Genomic DNA, 23,245 nt, shown 5'->3' with positions numbered 1-23,245 from the left:
CAGTGTCTTGGTTTAGGAACATAGAAGCCCCCTAGAGAATTTCTCAGAGACATTAACAGATCCCTTATTTAGCCACAGCCATCGCTCAGTACATGATATTATTCTGGTTTTGATTATTTTCTATAAACATCTTATTCATTACTTCTTATTAATTTTTTATTTTAAAAAAAGCTTACAATTTACTACTTGCAGACTACCAACAAAGGCTGGTTTAAACCTCACTTCTTTAGGAGCAATGCTTCCAACCTTTTGGTATATAAAGGGCACCACCCACCTGAGCTACATACAACCTAAAATGTTTAAATATTAAATTTTGTTCTTTTCAATGTAACGGTCCCCAGTTGCAGCTATGGGGAACCAAGAGTATCCATCTTACTTCTTTTGAAAAACCATTATTAAAGAGAAGTGATTGGTGCAGGGGCGGGGGAGTATATTAGTTAAAAAATAAGAGAAGAAACTGAAATTATAATATTTGTTTCAAACTTTTTCACATTGTATCACTGACCAGGAAGCATGAAGTACAGTTAAAATACACGTACATTCTGATAATAGAATTATTATTATTATTTGATGCCACACTTTTGAAACAATATGAGTAAAATGGTCTATAACACTGTCTTCCTTCCCTTGCTATTCGGGGTCTCTACTGTGTGCATGGCTTCTGGAGTTCTCAGATTTGTCTCATAAAATGGACTGTAACTGTACCCAAGTCTGTACAGAGCTTTAAGTTACTGATGGAGCATTCCTCCAGGTAAAGGGTACTTATTACTCATACTCTTTAATGCCTGACCCCCTACAATGACCATCCATCTAATTCAAAAATTATTCCAACTCTTGACCTTCAAGCCCCTAACCTGGCGAGCTGATTAAAACCTAGAGTCACACATACGTTACACTTGAGTGCTAAAAGGAGGGCATTCAAACCATAAAGCATCTTGGGAAAGTTATACTTATGAAATCCTAGTATCACCTGGCAGTTTATTAATAAGTGTAGAATAATGGGCTCAGCACAGCTGCTCCCGCGTCCACAAACTCCCCACAGGAGCATCTGGCGAGATCATGAAGTTCCCATTAGGGATCCCTCTTCCCAGAGTCACCTTAGAGCTCTGGCCTAGATGGTCACCCCCACCAGACCACACAGGCCCGGCAGCCTCTCTGCTCACATGTGTAGACTTCAGACAGCTCCCACATGAGCTGGAATACAGACATATTCTTCACACGTCCGACTCCAAGGACAAAGAAAATAGGACGCCTTCATTAAGGCTGTGAAGCTATAAAAATTCACTCAGACTTTCTTTCACTCACTCGTTCCTTCATCAGTGAAAAACTACTGAATTCCAACTCTGCCAGGTATTATGTTAGGTAATGGGATTCTTCACCCTTGGAAATCCAACTGTGGATCTAATCACTTTTTATTCAGAGATTTAAGAGTTTGGGTTTGTTTTGTTTTGATTTTTGTTAAATAAAATTTGTTCTAATGTCATGTGCTTATTTACAGACTTAGAGTTCTTTAAGCCTTCGCCACTTAAAATTGGGGTCACTCATTGCCTCCTTTTGATATTACTGTCTGAAATTTTATTCATGTAAAAATAACTTGTATTGTCTGTGAATACTAAATTTCTTAATTTTTCTTTAAAAAGCCTTTAAAGCTGTATTGATAAAATTTAAAAATGGACATATACCATATTAATTTAACTTGAAAGCATAGAGAGCTGCTAATTTTTCATTCTCCTAATCTTTAATTGTATTTCCTGTGTACTACAGAGTGACACATCAAAGTTTTACAGGCACTCTCATATATTGCTCATACAAATAAAAATCTTTAAAAACTATCTGAAGGGTAATTTGCCAAAATGTATCTAAAGTCTTTAAAATGGTCTTATCTTTAGACCTGGAAATATCATATTTAGAAAGCTATCTAAAGAAATCCATAATCAAAAATAGGTACAAAGACGCTCCTCAAGCATTATTAATAATTGGTGAATAACACAGTCAACCTAAATACCAATAGTAGGAAACTGATTAAATTAGCAATAGCTAAAGTATATGATATATGGATACTAAAAGACATTAAAAATTACATTGCAGAAAAATATTTAAGGATATTTGGATATCTTTAGCAAAATAAATTAGGTTAAAATGTGATCAATGAAAGAAACAAATTGGTGTGATCCAATTTACAGAAGAAAGGGAGGGAGAGAGGGCGAGAGGAAGGAGAATTATACAAAAAAAAGATGAGAAGAATTAATAATAGATTAAGAATGCAAACTTTGAAGTCAATGGCCTGACCTTAAATCTGGATAATGTTTAACAAATTATTTCTCTTCTCCTGTTTCTTCATCTGTAAAATGGTTTGGTAACAGTACCTTCATCACAGGATTGTGGGGCATAGTAATAAATTATCAAATTTGAATAAATTATCAAATTTGTAATATTGGGAACACTGTTCAGTCAATACTTTTTAACTATTAGTATTATATAACACCTTAAAAGTAACCAATTCTGGAAGGTGATGAACAGTATTTTTATTTTGTGTATTTTGCGTATTTATTTATTTTGTGTATTTTTCTATATTTTGCAAGTTGTCCCCCATCAACCTACAATGCTTTAGAGTAAGAACTAAGCAATTAATTTTTTTAAAGGGGAAAGGCATCTTAGTTTTGTATCTTTTTATTACAAATATTTTTAGTTTGTCTTCTTCTTTAACAAATTCTTTAGTGTTTAAGCATCCCCTTAATTCAAATCACTACACTGCAAGGTTAAAATCTACAGACTTTCTGGTTGAATGCAATAATGCAATAACTATAAAACACTATCATTAAATATGTGTATGGTGTTTTCTTGCTAATAAAACTGATACTGAGATAGCTATTTAATAGTTAAAATTAATCATGATAAGAAGTAGGTCATATATAATTAATGAGATATAAAAGTTATGTAAATACACATTTCTATGTATTACCAAAGGAAAGATTGCTATCTGTCATATAGGCCATCAACATGGATACATCTGCACCCTGACAAAGCTTTAACTTCCTCATAAAATTGAGAAAGCCTTTCTTATCCACTAGTAGGTCCTTCTCCAAAGCCCAGAAGAAACCACCTTTTTCTCTGATGGGTCCTCCAGACCTAAAAAAAAGTTCACAGTATGGGAAAAAAAGATGTGTGGCAACAGAAAATGGTTCATCAAATAAACAAAGGTCTTTAGGCGGCTGTTGGTGTGATTTCCCCAGGTGCACCTCCGTCCAAGGAGACCACATCCCCAACAGTATAAAGGTGCGGCAATCTACTCACTGCGTTCGTACAGGATTGGTGAACAAAGCTATGAAAATGAGACAACAGGTTTTCTGATCCTTTAGTTCTTCATTATTTAAGTTGATGCCGCATCAATTAAAAAACAAACAAACAAAAAAACCAGAACCATTCTAGAGTACGAATACGTATAAATAGAAATTATGGTCCAGGGGACCCCTGAATTACATGAGTCAAAGTTATTAAAATTAAAGGGTTCAATTGTGTAGGAAACAACCTGCAAAAGGAATTTGAAAGCATTGTGGCAGATGAAGGAGACAAAAAGCATACAGCCTTATATAACTTACATTACTGGACCTAACTTGGCCCAATTACTCAGCAGTCACTAGCCAAAGACAATTCCTGACACTGGGGATAGTCCCTTCCCAAAGCAGCGTGGCCCGGAACAAAGGATTGGATTCGTCTTTATTCAGGGAAATCACGCATAAACACCACGGCGAGCATCCTCATCGCATGTACAGATGGGGACATCCTTCCACATGCGCAGCTAGAAAACATGCCTATGCATACATAGCATGCGCAAAAATGGCAGAAAACTTCTGCCCCGGCAGGAGATTTTAGGATGACTTTGAGGGTGGAAAGAGAACAGTTCATGAAGAGGTTAGGTACAGAGCCCTCCAGCAGCTTCTGCGCCTCAGGCGGTTTGAACAGGATCAGCCCCCTGGTCCAGCAAACCATCCTGGACTTATCCCTGAAAAAAACAAATGTCCTGGCCAATCATCAGTGTCAGGGATGGCATGGGTATGGAAGACAGTTTAAGTACGTCTCAGCCCTTCTGTTAAACTCTTAGCAAATTACAGGATATGGTTACCGATCAAAATGAACCGACATCTTGGGATGCTTATCCATGGAGCTGGGAGGACTGTGGGTGGAGCTGGGCCCCCTATTGAATCTCTAGCCCTGACTTCCTGTGGAACTTGGTGGTAACTTCAGGGGAGGGATGCTAATACACAGAATAGCCATCTTGGAACTGGGCCATTATTTTCCTTCTTCACGTGGCAGCCGGTTGGAGCCCTGGGTTGGAGGTGTGCCCTTCCTGTACTGTGTGGTGGTTTTCGTTTTTTTTTCCTTTCTTTTTCCAGAATAAACCATTTTTCTTATGGATTTATCTGGAGTTATTTTTGCCAGTAGACATGACACAACCTGATAACATACAGGGTCATCTAAGTGGGTTTACAGGTTAAAACAAAGTTATGAATTCTAAATAAAAGTTCTTGGTTCTGCAGTTCAGGCCATGCTTAACTAGGCAGTGAGTCAGCTAGTCTGATCTGATCTCTCAGGCCTCTGCAATCATAGAGATTGCAGTGGTCCCAAGGGACAAGCTCCAAGGTACAAGCAGCTAAGGCGTCTCTGTTTGCACGATGTTTGCTCTAATTCCACTGGCCAATAGAAGCCGTATCGCCAAGCCAAGGGTCAGGGTAGGGGACTACTCAAGCGCTTGGGAACCAAAAGGCATGACTCATGGGAGTTGGGGAAAGGGGGGAGGGGTGTTAATGTAACAATCTACTGAAGTCCCACCCTCTGGACTCGGTGACTCCTATCCCTCCAATGTGCACAATATATGTAGCCCTGCCAAGAACACCACCGTCTCCTCCTACTTCCGCAAAAGGACCAAAGTCCATTACCTACCAATATGCTTCAGGTCTGAGTGTGGAGTAGGATCCTAGGGTGCAACTTGAGCCTTTTTTTAACTGACTATCCCCTTAAAACTTTGTAGACTTCCTAATTAAGATTCATTCCCTTCCCCCTAATAGGATATCCATAAATCTTTTCAGATTAGATCTTTCTCTACTTTCAAGTATCTGGCACATAAGATTCTTGTAATCTTATCATCTCTTTTGCCTAACTAAAAGGATCTACTAAATCACACCTTAAATCTTTCTGAGGTTTCAACAAAGAGTCTTCCAGGGAAGATTTGATATTTACCCCCAGGCCACTTACTTTGAGAATTTTTTGCCTGCCAGAGGCTGCTAAAGAAACAGTCTTATTTTCCAACACAGAAATTCCTGGACATCCTGTGTTCCCTCTATTTTCTGCATTAAGTTCATATCTCTCTTCTAATATCTTAGAAAAAGCGATGAGAAACTAACTGACAATTTCAGTATTCTACCTGGAACTCTCCTAAGCCAGATCTATAAATTTGTTAAGTACATATTCTATATTCCAAGTTCCACAGGAGACGGTTTTTAAAAACCGTGTCAGTACCGTAAAACATGGGTCACTATCATTTCCATTTCCAACAACAGTTTCCTCACTACCTTTCCAGCTCCTATGAACAGTTGTTTGTCATTTGTCAAGCCTTTGCCAATAATCGCTGCACCATTTTCTAGCCCCTAACTGCTTACCCAGTCCCAAACTAATGCCACATCTTTTAGGATTTTGTTTTGGCAACACCTCACTAATAACACCAAGTTTTGTTCTGGGTACTTACCACTTACTTCATAACAAACCACTCCAAAACTGTGTGTCTTAAGAGAACAACCTTTTATTTGCGCACGATCTTGCCATTTGGGTTCAACTCCGTGGGGAGATTCTTTGCTGATCTCTCCTGAGTCACTCATTCATGTGGCCACAATTATCTGGGGCTCCCATGGGGCTGGAATATCCAAAGTGACCCTAGCACCTGGCAGGCATTTATGTAACTGGGGCTTGTTGGCCAGGATGCCTCATTTGTCCGCCGGGGTCCCCTCTAGCAGGACAGCCTGAGTTTCTTGTGTGTTCCCAGCGTTTACCGAGTTCCTACTTCAATTACATTTGCTGATGCCCCATTGGCTGAAGCAAGTCACATGGCCAGAGTCCACGTGGAAGGAAACTGTACAAACCAAGGAGGGACATGAGATGCACTGAGAGCCATCACTCTAAGCTCTCCTCACCCCCACACCAGGCAACGGGCTATGCTCTCAGCTGACACTCTCTGCTTCCTGTTGGCCATTTGCAAAACTACAGAAATAAAAGATGGTTTATACTGTAAAGAGGGGGCGGGGGGAAATTAGCTGGCAAAAAAATATGAACTAAATGAAAAAAATTAAAAGATACCACTCTTAAAGACACAAAGTGCAAAACATGCATTTAAAAATGTAAGAAATAAAAACGAAGTGTATAAACTGGTAATAAGAATCAAAAATATCGTAAATTATAACACTGCTATAAACAATTAGAAATAATAAAATAAGGTAAAACTAGCACAAATGTGTGATGAATAATTTAATAGATAAAGGATGAGGCATAAAAAACATATTTTTAAAAGTTCCTAAGAGATAGAATTCAAAAGCTTAATTAATAAATTAAGGCAATCAGGGTTTTTCAAGCAAAAGCAGTTCTCGTGTCTAGCAAATGCCCCAACAACTGGCCCCAGGCAAGAGTTGGGGCTCTCTGTGAATGAACGGGTTCTCGAATGTCAGTATTTACAGAGCTTGTCGCCATGCAGATTCCCAGGTGCTGGCAATGATTCTAACTTCATAGATCTGGACTGGGGCCCAGGAATCTTCATGAAGAAGCACCCAGGTGGTGTCACCCAACAAGGCACAAGGACCACCTGACTTGGGAGGGCTTATTCAGATCAGGGGACTCCTCATCTGCGGTGTGGTTGCACTGACTGCTTGCAGCGTGGACAAGCCCACATTTCAAATTTCAGATCAAAGCTAACATGCTCCCCTCCCTGAGTGATAGCTCAGTTGAAGCAGCTTTACCCTTCCAACCTTCCCTTCAGCAAAAATTATAGCCGCATTTTTCAAATTATAGGTCATGACCAATGCATGAGTCATAGAACCAACTTAATAGGTTGAGAGACCAGAATAGAAAATATCAGAGGGCACTGCACATAATGATGGTAATTAGGGTTTAAGTATTATTACATGAAACTTTTGTTTCAGTTGTGTGAATGTGTATACAGTGAAAAACTATATTACTTAATATGACTCATGGACAAAAAGGTTTGAAAGCCATAAAGACTATCACCGATTCATCAAGGAGCTAAAAAGTTTTCAGGTGAAGAGGGCAGAAACACCCTCAAAGTCCAAGAAAAATTGGAACGATTATAATTTCATTTTATCATATTCCTATACTGTTTAATTATTCAGACACTTCAGTATTTCAAAGAACAAACTGAATATGCATTTAGTGAGCGTTCCTCTGAGCAGGCAGGTGAGAGGTACATGGTTGCTTCCTTTTAGAAGCTTATAAAGTATCATCACTGTTAACCTATGAAATAACTAGACGATTGAGGACAATACAAAAGAATTTATAATCACGAGTTAAATTTACAGTGCTGTAGGATTTCAAAGAAGTGAGTAACAGAATTGGGGAAAGTTGTGTGAAGAAAATAGGACTTGAGTTTAGCCTTCAATGGAGTTCAAGACAAGAAAAAGCAGGAGCTAAAGGTATAGCAATGTCTTGTTACGTAGCCAAACAAGGATAACTGCCTGCAAAAAGAACCTCAGACTCTCAGCAGTGAGTGGACGTACTGCACCCAAGCGTTCCGAAGCCCAGGTCCTTTCCAGCTTATAGATTGACCACTTCCTGCGTCCTCAGTGTCCTCACCTGGATCCTGTGCCATCAGCCAGCAGACAGGAAAAAAGAGAGCAGGGCTCCCAAAGAAGGCTTTGATTGGCCAGGCCTGGGAATGTCACCTGACTTGTCATCCTTTTTCCACTGGCCAGAACTCAGTCACACGTGACTACTAGGCAAAGTAAAAACTACAGCCCAGGACCAAAGTGGAGAACTGGTCCACTTTTTCATGGCTGGTCCTCTCTCTTACTACTACAACACCCAGACATAATGCAAAGAACAAATATAGGAAGACTCTGAAAGGTGGAAAGAAAACAGACTGGAGCTATGGACCTTAGGACTTACGAGACGACATGATGGCGAGGTCCCTGGGGTATCTTTTTGCTTCCCATGTACCCTAGGTGGAGTGCTGGAGAAGCCTGCAGCCAGGAACCTCCAATAGGCAGGACAATAACACCTGAAGAAAAGCCTGCTTTCCAGACAAAGGATCAGAAAAAGGATGGCGAAGAGAACACCTTTTTTATAATACTTGTCCTAATCCAGCCAAACAGCAAAGGAAAATCTGGCCCCACACTCTTGTCAGCAGACCGAACAGGAAGCTAGAGCCCCCCACACACCACACCTGGCAGCAGTGAGACAGGGCATGTCCCCTTGAGTTCCCCGACACAGCAGCAAAGAGAGCGTGAGAGGGCCGGCAGGGCTAGTCAGCACACTTTCTCCCACCCCAGTGTTAGTTCGGCACCTTTTTCTTTTTTAATTTAAACATAAATGTACCATACAACCTAGTAATTCCACTCCTAGGTATGTGCCCAGGAGAAATGAAAACATGTCCCCAGAGAGACCTGTACCCAAGTGTCCACAGCAGCGTAATAATGAAAATATGGAAACGGCCTAACTGTTTATCCCTGGTAAATATAGAAACAAAATGTGGTATATCCACATGATGGAATACCATTCAGCAATGAAAAGGAACTACTGATACATGGTACAATATGAAAAAACCTCACAACACACTACATATAGTGAGTATAAGAAGCCAGACGCAAACCACCACCTATTGTGTGTTTCTATTTACAGGAAATGCTCAGAAAGGCCAATCAGTGGTCCCCTAGGGCAAAGGGAGAGCGAACATGAACTTGAAACAGGCACAAGGGATCTTTATGGGGTGAGGGATATACTCTCAAAGGTAATGATTGTAGAGCTCCGTACATCTAATTAAAAAATAACTAAATCACCCACAATCGATACATTCAATGGTATATGAATTATACATCAATAAACCTGTTTTTAAAAAACTAGACAGGATAGTACCATGAACTTCCCTGTTACCTATCATCTAAATTCAACAATTATGAACTCGTGGGCAAGCTTGTTTGTCTGTAACCCCACGCCACTTTTCCTCCGCCCATATTACTTTAAAGTATTAGATTGGTGCAAAATTGTGGTTTTTGCAGTTATTAACCTTTTAAACCGCAATTATTTTTACACCAACCTAATAAATCTCAGCTATTATATATTTCATTGTAAATGTTGTAAGATTCATACTGTAGAAGGATTTTTTAACCTAACCTACCATTTTATACCTTAAAAATATATTAATACCAGTGATAAAAATGGTACTTGGATCATTTTAAATAATTTTGTGTTGCTTTCTCGTATTTTCAGTTCCCTCTTGAATTTCTTTAAACTTACTACATTTACCAGCTGATAGTTCTAATACCGAAAGTCTTTCATGTGTGATTCTGCTAAAGGCTGTTGCTGACCCTCACTCACGGCTCATTTCCTTCTGTGGTATTTTTTTCCTGTGAGCCCAGGTCCATCCAACATTGCATGAGCCCAGGAAGCCTGGTGTTGCTTCTGTCTGGGGCCTGTGGCTGCTCTGAACCCAGGTCCACTGCACGCTAATATCTGAATTTAGGGTTCTTAGATGTAGTGAACGTGAATTCAAACTCCAGTCCCACATCAGGGCTGCCTCTCTACTCAGAGCCTAGACAATTTTTCTTGCAGGACAGATTTTGGTTTTAATTTATCCATTCTCTAAAGATGTGTCTAATTCCATAGTCTTGAATTGACTCAGAATTTCTGTTCCAACTCTCTATCTTATACAGAGGGTGCCCAAAAAAGGTATACACATTTTAAGAAGGAAAACTGTATTAAAATTGTAATATTCAATATATACCGATAACAAAAGATGAATCCAAGTCACGTTTGACTTGTGCAATTACAAGAGGTGCTCACAGTGGTTACCATCGATGTCCCGACACTTCTGATTATGGCGAACTACTGCTTCAGAAACGTTGACCAAAGTGTCCACTTGTATACTTTTTTTCGCACCCTGGTATGCACTTCATTGTCTGATCCTGATATGACCATTTAAACCAAAAATTGTAAGTTAGCAAGACCTGACAATGTCCATAGGACAGCTGGCGGTTTTGACGCATACCTACCACCCGGGAAATGTATTTCCCTTCAGTTGTGCTCTGATTGTTTCCCTTATCTCCTCCAAGGTTACTGTGCATCTATAAAGATGTTTCATGGTTTAGTGTACTTGTTTATGACCTTCGCATTCGGAATATTTTGAAGATGTCTACTGTACCGTATTTCCAGATACTGAAGTCTAATTCCTTCTTATAAAGTCAGAATCTTCCATTTAAAATAGGGTACTTTCCATCAATCTAAGTTTAAAATCCTTCATCTTCCATTCTAAAATAAGCTTACTTTCTATCTTTGTTCAAATTCAAAATATACTACAAAGCCATTCCAAAGTTAAATAACTTCCTAATTATACCATTCCATAAACCAAAATAAAATGGGACCAAGTATCTCTGTGAGCAGGAATATTACAGGGAGGCATGACAGCATAGCAATAAAGCACAATTTTTACTAGTTATTATTTAGTGAATTGAAAGGCATTCTCAGAATTGGTTCAAGCCAGTTCTAAAAGGTAACGGCTGTGTGAGCTTCGGTAACTTATCTCAAATATCTGGCCTCCCTCAGTTTTTTAAAATGTAAAGTTCAAAACTTGAGTCAATATCTTTTAAGGTAGTAAGAGTTCTAAAAAATGAATCTGAATAAGGTATTAAATTTTAAAATCTATAAAAGAAAAACATTACTATACCGATCATCAAGCATCATGACTCAGAAGAGAATACGGAAGTATTGTTAAGGGGCATGATGTGTGCAACCTACTTTCAAATGGTTCAATAACAACATTTGTGTGTGTGTGTGTGTACATATATGTGTATATACATAGAAACACAGGTACATATATTACATGGAGAGAGAGAAAAGAGGGAGGAAGGAAGGAGGGGGAGGGAAAGACAAAGGGAAAGAGAGTAAACGGGGTAAAATGTTGAAAACTGGTGAATCTGAGTGGAGAATACATGGGAGTTTTCTGGTGCTACTCTTACAACTTTTCTGTAAGTCTAAAATTACTTTAACATTTAGAGAGAGAGCGGGAGAAAGAGAAAGAGAGAGAGAGAGAGAGAGAGAGAGAGAGAGAGAGAACACATTATGAAGTCAGTGTTAAATAAGGCAGCTACAACTCTGGCTACAGAAAACAGAGGCATACTGTTGTTCTATCGTAGGAAGAGAAGAAAATCCACAAAGAGACATTATGAAGTTATCACTCACCAACTGTTTCAGCATCACATATGTTTGCTGTTATAAATACAAACGGATCTTTTTGAATTCTCTATTAATGACAGATAGCAGAACTACATAAAAATGCACCTAAGGGGTGAAAACCTCAGGTGAGATTTTTGAGCCAAAGGTAATTTGAGAAGAAAGCGCACACAGAAGCCAATAAAGCATTAACTCCCGGCTTCTGTCAAAGTCAGCCCCAGCCGACCAAGGGGAATAAGAACACAGAGTGTTAGCATCACAGGAAATGTGTGCCCCGTGCATCCCCATGGATCCCTGCATCTTGGAAGTGCAAATTCAGCAGGTAACATAAAACTCCCTAACTCGACGTTAAATTCTGGTGCATAAAGCGCAATATAGCCTTTCCTTGAGAGTCTATTTGTATCTGGCTTCTCAGAATTCAAAATAATACTTACAACCTACAATAACTATTGAATTTTAAGCACACTACAGGTTTTAAAAAGGTTTTAATAAAATAAATGTAATGGAGAGAGAAAGAGACAGAGAGAGAGAGAAAGAGAGAGAGAGGAGAGAACCTCTGTCCTCGCTTTATTAAACAGAACTTTTAATTTTAAATTCAGCAGGGAAATAAAACAATGACTATAAAGAACGAGGTAGGAGTCGAAGAAGTTGATTGCAAACCAGTTTCTTTAGGTTCATTTGCAGGTCGCTGGAAGTCAAGACAATTTTGAAGCAATGATTGCGTGGTTTTGATGAATGAAGACCTCGATGCTGATTAAATTCTATTTTCCCTCACATTCTCTAAATTTTCTAATATATTCTGCATAAATATTTCTCTGAAGTCTGAGCTCGAGAGCTAGTATTTATTGTGTTGCAGTGTTTTCAAGTTTTTCCCCCTCTGGCTATGCAAAACGGAAGGAGGCGAATGGTATACGATATCACAATAATGTAGCAATCGCAATAAAAACGGGACAATGAAGCTTACAATTATTTCTTGCACTTACTTTGTAAAGTCTTACATCATCATTTTAAATGTAAAAGGCATACACCTTTTCTAGAACCAGTGACCCTGCTGCAGGCATTCTCACTCCAATCAAATCTAGAACTTTGGTGTGAGGTCATTAAACTAATCGAGGGCACCTTTTTACTCTAAAAGCCTCTGTAAGGGACTGAACTTCTAATATAAATAACTGCATTCCATTCACATAAATTTCCTCTGTAGTTTCAACTGTAGGCAATATCGGTCTTCATTTCCTGACTTAAATTAAGGTTGAGTAATGTGGTGCTTCTTTAAAAAGGCACCTACTTTCATAGTAACCTTTCAGCAACCAGCAGAAGTGATTCGTGTGCACTAGAGGGGAACCCACCAATGCGAACAGTCATTACCCAACAATTCCTGCCAGCATCCCTATGTGCAGAGCGTTGCAAAGGGCACATCTCACCAATCATGGACATAGCTTGACAACTTTATTTAAAAAAATCAAATGTTTTATAAACTGAATCCTGTTTTCCATTGAATTATGTCATTATACCATTAAAAACTTTATTTTCATTTATGAATTACTTTCAACGAGCTGTGTCTCCATGTTTGATCATCTTTATCCTTGCAGCCAGATACCTAATTGTAAATTAATATTGGAAACCTACCTAACATACAAAAGGAACCACTGGGTAGTGTTTAAAAAGTAAAGAATTATTCCTTTTAAGAAGGAATCCTGAAAACGGTCTTCTATTAAATCCCACACAACAGAATTTTTAAGACACAAAAACAGCTCTTACACAAAATTTGCTATTCAAAGTGAATTTCCAGTGCAGCTATAACAGTGTTTATTCAATATACTCCAAAGGACTGGTATTACATGTCCCTTTAATGAGATTCGACCTTTCAATCCTTGGATTTCCTTAAATGACATGTCTACAAGTTACACAGGGATCTTTAAGAAAAACCACTTTAAAGAGATGATCCACTTGGCCCTGGGCTATTTCTAACCTAAAGACATCTAAAATGAATCAATCCATTCCAGAATTCAGTGACTCAGAGTACCCACCTCTTCCAAGTTTGTCAGTCTTGGACGATAAAGACTCAGGTCATTCTCGGTAGACCCAAAGGTAAAAAACAACTTTTTAGTTTACGTCTGCAGTCAGCCAAGGGCCCCGGGGGTCTCAATGCCCGTCCGTGGTAGATGTACTTACCTATTCACCATTCTTCCTTCCCTCCCACCCTTGCCACGTATTCCCCGTGGAAGCAATGTACTTCCTGATCTCACTAACTAGATTTTTGCCACGTGACCTTGCTTTGACTGATGGGATGTGGACAGAAGAGTGGAAGTTCCGAACTGAAGCTTCCTGAGTGTTTGAACTCTTGTCTCCTGCTGTCATCCAGAAGAAGAGCAACCCCAGACAGCAAAGGGTCCTGCAGTCTAGGCCCCAATAATACATGAAGCAGATTGAACCAAACCTACAATCAACCGCCAGACTCAGGAGTAAGAAACAAAGATCTGTCTGGAAGCCACTGAAATCTTGGGGCAAACAGCCCCAAGTTAACACAGTGGCCAATAATGCAAGGGCTGAAGGTACATTCTCTGGCACTGCTCTGCTCCAAATGAAAATTTCCAGGTCCATTCTCCAAAATGGTATGTGGAACCAAACAAGTTTGATTTCTGGATATACCAGGCACTGGCTAAACATCTACCCGACGGTCTGGTATCTTCTATATGAATCTCATCTGAAGATGTAGCCATCATCCCAGATTAGTAATTCTTGAACCTCCTCCACTAAAGTAGAAGTACCTTTAGTGGAGGAGGTTGTATCTGATTCACCACTGCCCTACCACACTTAAAATCGTGTTTTGCACTTACAAGCCATTTGATAAATAACTCCTTATTCCACCTCACAGTTACCAGTGCCTTTTATTATTGTCCATACCCCGAAATGACCTCCTGAGTTGCAGAATTATTCATGTATTTGAAATGACAGAAATGACTAGATATGATTTTTCCACCTGAACACACAGGTAAACTGACGAACTTTGCAACAAATGAGCAAGACTGATACCTACACCAATATGAATTCCTTCAAAATGGCACACTTCAATGAATACTGAGAAGTCAAATGGACTGTTAGATGGCATATCTCATGGTGCCACACACAGACATGCAGCAGAGATGTGCCAGCAGTCGAGGGTACGATTCCAAGGGAGGCCTGTTAGGGAGCCTGTCAACCCTTCCCCAGAGCACTTTTCTGTCTTGAGTCTCTCCATCACTGGCCCTCTGTGTCACTGTGTCCTGCTCATTGCCCCAGCTGTCTAATTTTCACCATCATCCTCTATCACCCAACTGATCTAAGTTATTTTCTTTCCTCTTCTTCTGCATGCTTTCCATTTTCTTTCCTGCCTCTTGCTTTTTTCAGCCTTTCTTTTATATTTTCAAGCCTTGGTACCAGAAGACACACCACACATCCAGTGTACTCCTTTCCTTCACAACAAATCAAGCCACTGCCATACACCAGATATAAATCCGAGGCCTCAGAGTCAATAAAAGCAGATGTGTTCCCTGCAGGTTATTCGGGGACTTCCAGGGATTGCCACATACCCTGCCAGCTATTTTAGTACTTGCATCATTAGATAAATTTGAAGACAGGAGAAGACAGGAATTTTTTCCAATTTTTTTGTCCAAATGTCAGCTGAACCCTATAGTCTAAACATGTTCTTTCATCAAAGCTGTGCAACAGCTCAGATGTCTTTAAATACGCTGAGTTGATGACTCCCTATCACTCGTTCTTATGATGTCTGCTCCGAAAGAATTTTAAGGATGACTTAGTGATATTTAATGAAATTGTCAATACATTATCTATTATACTTAGAAATAGTCTAAAGTCCCTAAAAATGGACACAACTGTGATCAATACACATCTTTCCTTTCTACCCAGAATAACCTTTCCCCTTTTATTCTGAAAACAGCACACACACACACACCACTTCTTCTGAGAAACGTTACCCCTGTCTCACTGTGGACCCCCAAGGAAGTATCATTCCAGTATATGCTGTCATTTTCTTACTCAGACTGTCCACGGGCTAGAGGGGTGCCCATGTCCAAAGTTGGGCCAACCCTGGCACCCTACCCAGCTGGCCAAAGTGGATCTATATTTGTATAGATAAGGGCATGTGACCCGAGCTAAACCAATCACAGTCCGTCCCCAAAAGTTTTCAAAGTGAAATGAAGGCAAGAGGAGTGATCTCCCTCAGGCGGTGATGAAACTGGGCATCTGAAGGCATGAGAGCTGCCAGCAGCCATGTGTCCTGCATTGTGAAGAAAGCTGGTCTGCGAAAACTCAGCCAAGATGCCGACAGAAGCAGACGTGAGAAGCAGAGAGACTGAGCGCCCTGGCAGCACTGAGGGCCCTCGTTCCAGTTGTCCATCCCTGACGATTGCCACCCTCCTGCCTCCTCCTGGGTACACAATATGCCGACCAATAAATTCGCCTTATAGCTAAGTCAACCCAAGCTGTTTTTCTGTAACCAGTCGCCAAGAAAATTCTATATAATATACCAACTGCAAGGTAGCAAATTTGACTTCTTGGGGGTAAGGTTGAGGAGTACTACCGTAGATGCAGCAGACGTGGTGTTAGTCATTGTTAGTGGACAGATTGGCATTTCAGAATGACACTATATAACACTTTCCTCGCTGAAGTTAAGCCTTGTCTGTTCATAACATTGTCAATTTCCTGTATTTTAGTGAAGTTAGTAAATTTCCTCTTAGCACAAGTCATGAACGTAGATGATCAGTGGGCAAGTGCTGGGCTTAAAACGTGAATGTCGGGGTACTAAGATTGCCATATGATTTTCTGGAACATCATCAGATCCATGGTCAGGAGTTTTCATGTTCTGGAAAAAATCCATCTCAGGATAGTAACGGTCGTGTAGCAAGACAGCACTACTGAAACTGGAGAAAATCATAATCAACGTGATTATTTGTTACCAAAAGATACATACCTGTCGTTGATGGATTCAGGGGGGTCCAAGGGACGAAAAAGGGGACTTGGGGAGCTATTAAGAAGGCAGTTTTAATCTCCTATGATGGTCCTGACTCAAAAGTTCAGCCAATGAAGCCTAGCTTTCCCGAAGGATTGGGTCTAAGATGAGGCCACTAGGAATTCAAAATGAAAGAGGCAGGAAATATGAAACCCAATTTGTGTTCAACGTATTAAACTGTATTTAGGAATAAAGCCAAATACCTGTGTTTCCCTCAGCTTATGGTTACCCTACCCATGGCAATAAAATGTTTTTGCTTTCTTGAGCCCACCATGGAGGGACGCGACGGGCGGGCTCCGAATCCGCTGCCCACAGAAGGTAGAAGTAAATATTGACAGCCCTGCGTTACAGCTCCAGCTTCCCAAAGAACACACACTCTGAGGACCTCAACCGACTGCCAAAACTCAAGAAGAAGAAAGCTGGCTTTCAATACAATAATTACAATTTAAAAAAGCAAATTCATTCTAACTGCTCAAAGCTGATGTCTGTGCCATTAACTAGTTCTAACTGAAACAGAAAGAAAAAATGAAATAAACTCGTTATTCTCTGCATAATTTTAAGCTCTTAGAAGCTTATATATTCACTGTACTTATTTGTTTTACAAGGCTATTTAGCACAACACATGAACTTAATACATGCCAATAACAGAAGAAAACACACCATATTACAATATGCAAATTCTTCTTAATTGCATAAACTTACTTAAAAACCTAGGCCCTAGACATCAACTTTAGAACAACAATGTTTTCTCTAAGTTATTCCAGAAGTCCATTTGCATAAGACTTGTGGAAATCTCCACTCCAAAGTTCTTCCAATATAAACTGCATTTAATCTTTCCAGTCAGCATCGTGCTTAAAGAACACACTAGAATATCTGGGACCAGTGCTCCAGACTTTTCTACCTACCAGAAGAGTGTGTGTGTGTGTGTGTGTGTGTGTGTGTGTGTGTGTGTGTTACAGTAGCCATGTTGAGATATATATATATATATATATATATATATATATATATATATATATATATATATATTAAGCGGTATTTAAGTGTGGATTCAAATATCCATAATTAAAATATCTTAACATCCCATATCATATCCACAGAAAATGATGTCATTTAGTAAAATTTCTTTAGCATCCCCATTTACAACTCCTAAGAAAAATAAATTATAGATACCGGGAACAATCTGATGCTTGTTTTATTTACCTCTCCTCTGCTTACGACTGCATTAAAAGATTTGATAAGGAAATTTAGTTAAACTTCAGCACAAGGTCTTGTTAAAACATGCCCATTCTCAGCACAGTACTAAGATAGAGAAATCTCATTTCTACTGCTCGAGAAACAACGAAGCATGTGCTTTCAAGAATGGCGTCGCGTTCATTTTCACCTGCATCGATGCCCCTTCCACTCTTGCCACACAGGCAACCCGATCCAGGAAAGTCACCGCCACAGGCACTGCCACAAAAAAGCCTTTACAAAAGGCCTTGAAGTATCTTTTCACCCAGCCTTGAGACTGTGCCATACCTAAAAAGAAAAAAAAAATACAAGTATGAAATTAAGTATAAAACAAATGTCCAAAACGATGAAAAAGAAAGACAGAAAAAACAGCTTAAGAAAAATAAGACTGAAGGAAAAGCAACCTCATAGCTTAACTTATTTCGCACTCATCCCCGTAACCACTGTAATAAATCTGACTTAAAATCCCAAAGGCAAATATATGCACTCAGATTAACTCTTTTCAGGAGCTCAAGTCCACTTGATAACTTCCGTGGAAAATTGCTTCTCACAAAGCAGTAAGTTAGAAAAAAAAAGAATTCCAAAAGTAAATCCTTTCCTGCTGATGATTATGGTGAAGATGCTCCCTGTATCTTTCATACCTGTTCTATTCTACAGTAATAGGAGTTTTAGTGGGACGTGCTGTCCAGCCTCCCTTGCAGCTAAGTGTGACCGTGTAACTAGGTTTGATGAATGGCTTATGAGCAGAAATAATATACTTCCATACTGTGCCCTTACAATGAGTATGGCCTCCCGTTTCTGCTGTGCATTTTACGATACAGGTGATAACCAGGTAGTGTAGGAGCAGGAATAGCCATCTCAAGTTAAAGATGGCAAAGGAACACAATAGAAGGGTCTTAGATCCCCAGCAGTATGGAGGCACTGGAGCTGCCCTGGGCTGCTTACACTTGAACTATTAAATGAGAGATAAGTGGCTTTCCATCATGTTTAAACTACTGCTATGTGGGCCCAGGTTGTAGCAGCCATACTGATTCTAATACAACGGTGAAATCTATGATAGATCAAGGAGAGAAAATCACCTCATATGAATTTGATACAGGTAATTACCAACCCTTACTTACTCTATAACCATTTGATTAATTTTCAGATTTTCAAGGGATATGGCAATCCCTCAACTCTCTCACGCAATGACAAACAAAACAGAGACCAAGAAATGCTACCCAACCAGACCAAAAGGAGGCAAACACAGTCAAACAGATGAAGAATCCTCCTGGCAGGGAAAGATAAATAACCAGTTTGTTCACTGTCTTACTTACATAAACCTTATGTCCTACCCAAGACTGGAAGGAAAGATAAAGGGGGTGGGGGAAGGAAGGAGAGAGGATACAGGTCTCCTGACCTCTCCTTCCTCCTTACAGTGTGCCATTAGATCAGAGCAACTGGAACATTCCCTAACACAATCACAAAGCTTGTTTAGCCCGAAACCCACAGGTCAATTTGTTTCCAAGATGATCTAAGATTTCTTGTCCTCTTGAAGCAGATCCAAAAGGGTCTAGAAATACAATTCAGACCAAGTATATACCTGAAAGACATACATTATTTAGGCTTTTCATTTTTCAGTTCCCAAATTATACTACCAATGAAAGCATTGTTGTGACTATATTAATATTACAGATATGAAAAGAAGCCAAAAACAGACAAGAAGATAGGAAAGGAAAAAGAGTAACAAATACATTCATAGAGAGCCCAGAAATAAACCCATGCCTACATGGTGAATTAATCTATGACAAAGGAGGAAAGACTATAAGAGGTGTGATTACAAAATATGGTGAATGTTTAAATTAAAAAATATATTACAGTGAAAGACACATTGTTATTAACTCCCCTCAAAATACTCCCCCTCACTTTGGACACACTTATCCCGTTGCTCTTGATACTTTCTGAAGCAGTTCTGAAAGTCGTCTTTCGTGAGTGTCTTTAGTTGTGCTGTCATGGCTGCCTCGATGTCCTGAATCATTTTCACTTTGGGGAAGAGCCAGAAGTCACCCAGTGCCAGATCCAGTGAATAAGGTGGATAAGGACACATCATAATGTTTTTATTTGACAAAAATTGCCGTACCAGAAGTGATGTGTTACACCGAGCGTTGTCATGATGGAGGATGATTTACCGCACACTTTAAAACCCACCGTCTCGCAACCGTAGCTCACACCCAACTGACTGCACTGAACAAGTTGAAACTTGTGACACACTGTTACTAAGGTTCAACACGCCCCTTTCTGTAGTGAAGATCCCTGCCTTTCCGTTGGATGGCACTCGGCAGCAGCATTCACTGTATTGTATGATCATACCTCATATATTTTAATGATTAGGTCAAAAAGGCTTATATGAGAGGATTTAAACTCAAAACAAAACAAAGAAACAAACAAACAAAAAAAAAAAAACAGGACCAATGCAATTAGCAAACCATGCTTCTACACATCGTTGGCTGCTCTTAGAATAAAAGCAGCAAACATATGACAAAATGTAGTAAGTGTTGTCTTTGCTGTTCCTTGTGCTCTGAATGCACGGACCTTCACTAAATAAGTAGGGGTGCATGCAGGATAAAGACTAGGAAAGCTTTTAAATGTGAATGATTATGCCACAGCCATTCCAGTTAGAAGGTAGCATGATTACAATGTAAATTTAGGAAAAAAGAAAAAAAGAAACATTAACATAAGTCGCACTAAATTTAAATTCCCAGAATTGTGAGCCTCCCCTTCTTTCCCAATATACACTCTCCTATGTACTGCTACTTCAGTGAGTCACTCTGTCACCCCAGAAGGAGAATCAGGGGCCCCGAGGTAGCCTACATGCAGCTGCATGTCTGATGAAGTCAATTCTGGGCCTCAGTTTCCTCATCTGTAAAAAGAAAGGTATTAGATTCAATAGTTAAGTTCCTTTCTATGCCCAACATTCTGTGTTTCTCTAAGTTTTTCAATTGTTTCTCCAGGACTCTAGCAGATACTAAAAAAAAGAAAAGCACCCAGGCCAAGAAGTGATCTGAAGTTGCCTTTTAGGTTGGAGACTTTAAGTGCAGAAAAGAAAAGAAGTCTTTGCTTTTATTAATCAACCAGGTGAAAAGGGAAACAAAGAAGCTGGAACCCCGTACAAATTCTGTAAAAGAACATTTTACGCATAAACATAGGGAAACACCTGGAAGCCGCTGCTCTTACACTTCTCGTTCCCGCAACTCCCCTGCAGACCAGGGAACTGCCGCCATGTCCCACACCACAAAGCCAGGACAAGTCTTTTTCTCCTGAGAGATTCTCATAGGCCACGTGGGAGGTGTGCCCACCTGAAGGTATGCAGATTGGGCCCCAAGCCAAGGGGAGAAACAAAGCTACTTGCAAACATGTGGTCACAGCTCTCAGAGGCTCAACTGTCTCAGCCTGTCCTGGCCTACCTGCATGGTGAAGGACATGTATGCCTCATAGTAAAACAAAGCCCTTTCAAAACCTTCAAACTATCACTAAAATACTAAAGACACTATACATAAATGAAGACATGAGCATGACATTTCTATGTCAAGCCATACAAAAAAAAATGTTTCAAGTTCTATGGCATTCCCTTTTGGGTAAAGTTAATGCATTCCCTTTTCTGTATAAATTGCCAAAGAATCAGTGGTCTTTTGTCCGCCCTGTTAGTGTTTAAAACGACCATATTACAGCGCCTAGTGTCTGCTTCCTCTGAGAAAATTTCCTTTCAGCAATTACCATGTGCTGCTAAAATCATTCCCAGCAAAAAGGAAATAATGTTTATCAGTAATCTCGTTCTTCTAGTAACCACACAAGTCAATTAAGTTTATAACACTGCTCATGAGAAAATCCTTACTTAAGTGGTAGGTGCCTGGTTCATTGGCACGGTGCTTAAACTGAGAACATTTTTAAGTAAACAAGCTTTCAAATTGAGCTGGATTCATACTTGTCACCTGGGATAGGGCACCTGTGGGTGGAAGTGTCTTGGTGAGGCTGACCTCTGCACACATGGACCTGCGCTGTAGACGACTCTTTCAGGACTCGCTAGGGTTTAATCGCGCACAAATTCATCTAGGATCACTCTTAAACTTGTTTAGATGCGATCCTGTACAAATCACTTATCCACAGAAACCTGGGGGATAAAGACCCCTCATCTTAATTATAAAAAACAATTTTAAACACTGTGTGGGAGATTTGAAGGTAAGAGGAAAATAATAAATCACACAGCAGTACCTTGTATAAGATGTAACCTTTCAATCACATAAGAAGCCTGCACAATTAGATAACCAAGTCAAGATTTTACTTACATACTCAAACTATACATCAAACTATGAATGTCAGAGAATACAACAGCAGGGGTCCAAGCAAATCTGACACCCAATTCCTGATGCACTCAATATATACTTATTGATCACCTACTGTGTGTCCGGGAACCGTGCTGAGGGGTGAGTACACAGTGCAGAGCAAGGCAGGCGTGGCCCGTGGCCACATGCAGCTTGCATTTTCACTCTTTCTACATTAAGTGCCTACTGTGTGCTAGACACTATGCTAAGACAGACACCAAAAATAAAGACAGACCCAGTTGTAGTTCCTTCCCAGAGGCACGTGTAAGAAGATCACAAGGAGTAAGCAGATGGCCACCCATGATCAGGCTACCCTCCTCTGTGGACCTCCCCAGGAGCTCTTGGTACCCTCAACCCCACTCTGCAAACACAGCCATAGCCTGTGAGAGGGAAACTTAATAACTGATGAACTAGAGCAATTCTGATTCCACCGGAAGCATATCAGGGAAACTGATCCATGGAAATCAATTCGAAACAACATGTCTCAGGGCCACCTTATCCCTTTCACTTTATAAGTAAATATTATAAAAATAGACAATTGGTAATCTTCAGAATGTGAACTCCAACATCAAATTCTTTGTCTTTTATCATGTCTGACTTTGCAGTTGTTACTCGAAAATTTTCACAAAGGACAAAATGGTAAGAAAAATTAAAGAATGAAGAAAATCTGGCCGAAAACTAGTAAAGGGAGAAATGTAGTGAGGTTATACTTAATGGGAGTCATGTTCTGACAAAGATACCTGATAAAAAAAGCGACACGGGTAGTCGGATGAAGATAAGAGCCCTCGGTCTTGACCTAAAACTGCTGGACAGCGAGAATCGTCACATTTTACTGGTAAACTGACGAGCCTCTGGATATTGACCAGAGAGGTGAAAGCCGACATATTGAAGTCAGGAGTGTTTAAATCATCAAATAGATCATCAAATAAAAGGTATTTCTTCAGATGAAAGCATTAGGTGTCTAAGAGAACAGGCAACTGCAAATCAAAAAGGTAAGAGACTTTAGAGTGTCCACTACATACAATACAGGCCATCAAGCCCGTCTGCTGGGTAATGAGACACCTGATATGTAGCACGATAATTTTATTCTGCTTTAATAATCTTGTTTTAAGATGTGAGCGGCTAGGGACTATCATATTTCTGGATATTAGCCAATTAACAAGAATTAAGGAATGCCAACACTAGCACCGTCTTAGGTATTTTGAGA

At 39.8% G+C, this 23,245-nt stretch overlaps 1 protein-coding gene across 8 annotated transcripts in view; it reads right to left on the bottom strand.

The window, feature by feature from the left end:
• Positions 1–23,245, bottom strand: part of IMMP2L (inner mitochondrial membrane peptidase subunit 2) — a 706,765-nt gene that overhangs the window by 660,755 nt on the left and 22,765 nt on the right. For all 8 annotated transcript variants that reach the window (XM_033088452.1, XM_033088458.1, XM_033088456.1 and 5 more), the window contains one exon: positions 17,832–17,968. In XM_033088452.1, the coding sequence (XP_032944343.1) occupies positions 17,832–17,966 (135 nt within the window). In that variant the 5' untranslated portion in view covers positions 17,967–17,968. The remainder of the gene's footprint in view (positions 1–17,831; positions 17,969–23,245) is intronic.

The sequence above is a fragment of the Rhinolophus ferrumequinum genome, chromosome 20, assembly GCF_004115265.2.
Source record: "Rhinolophus ferrumequinum isolate MPI-CBG mRhiFer1 chromosome 20, mRhiFer1_v1.p, whole genome shotgun sequence".
NCBI lineage: Eukaryota > Metazoa > Chordata > Mammalia > Chiroptera > Rhinolophidae > Rhinolophus > Rhinolophus ferrumequinum.
Note: the sequence above shows the minus strand (reverse complement) of the source record. Positions and strands in the feature narration are given on the sequence as shown.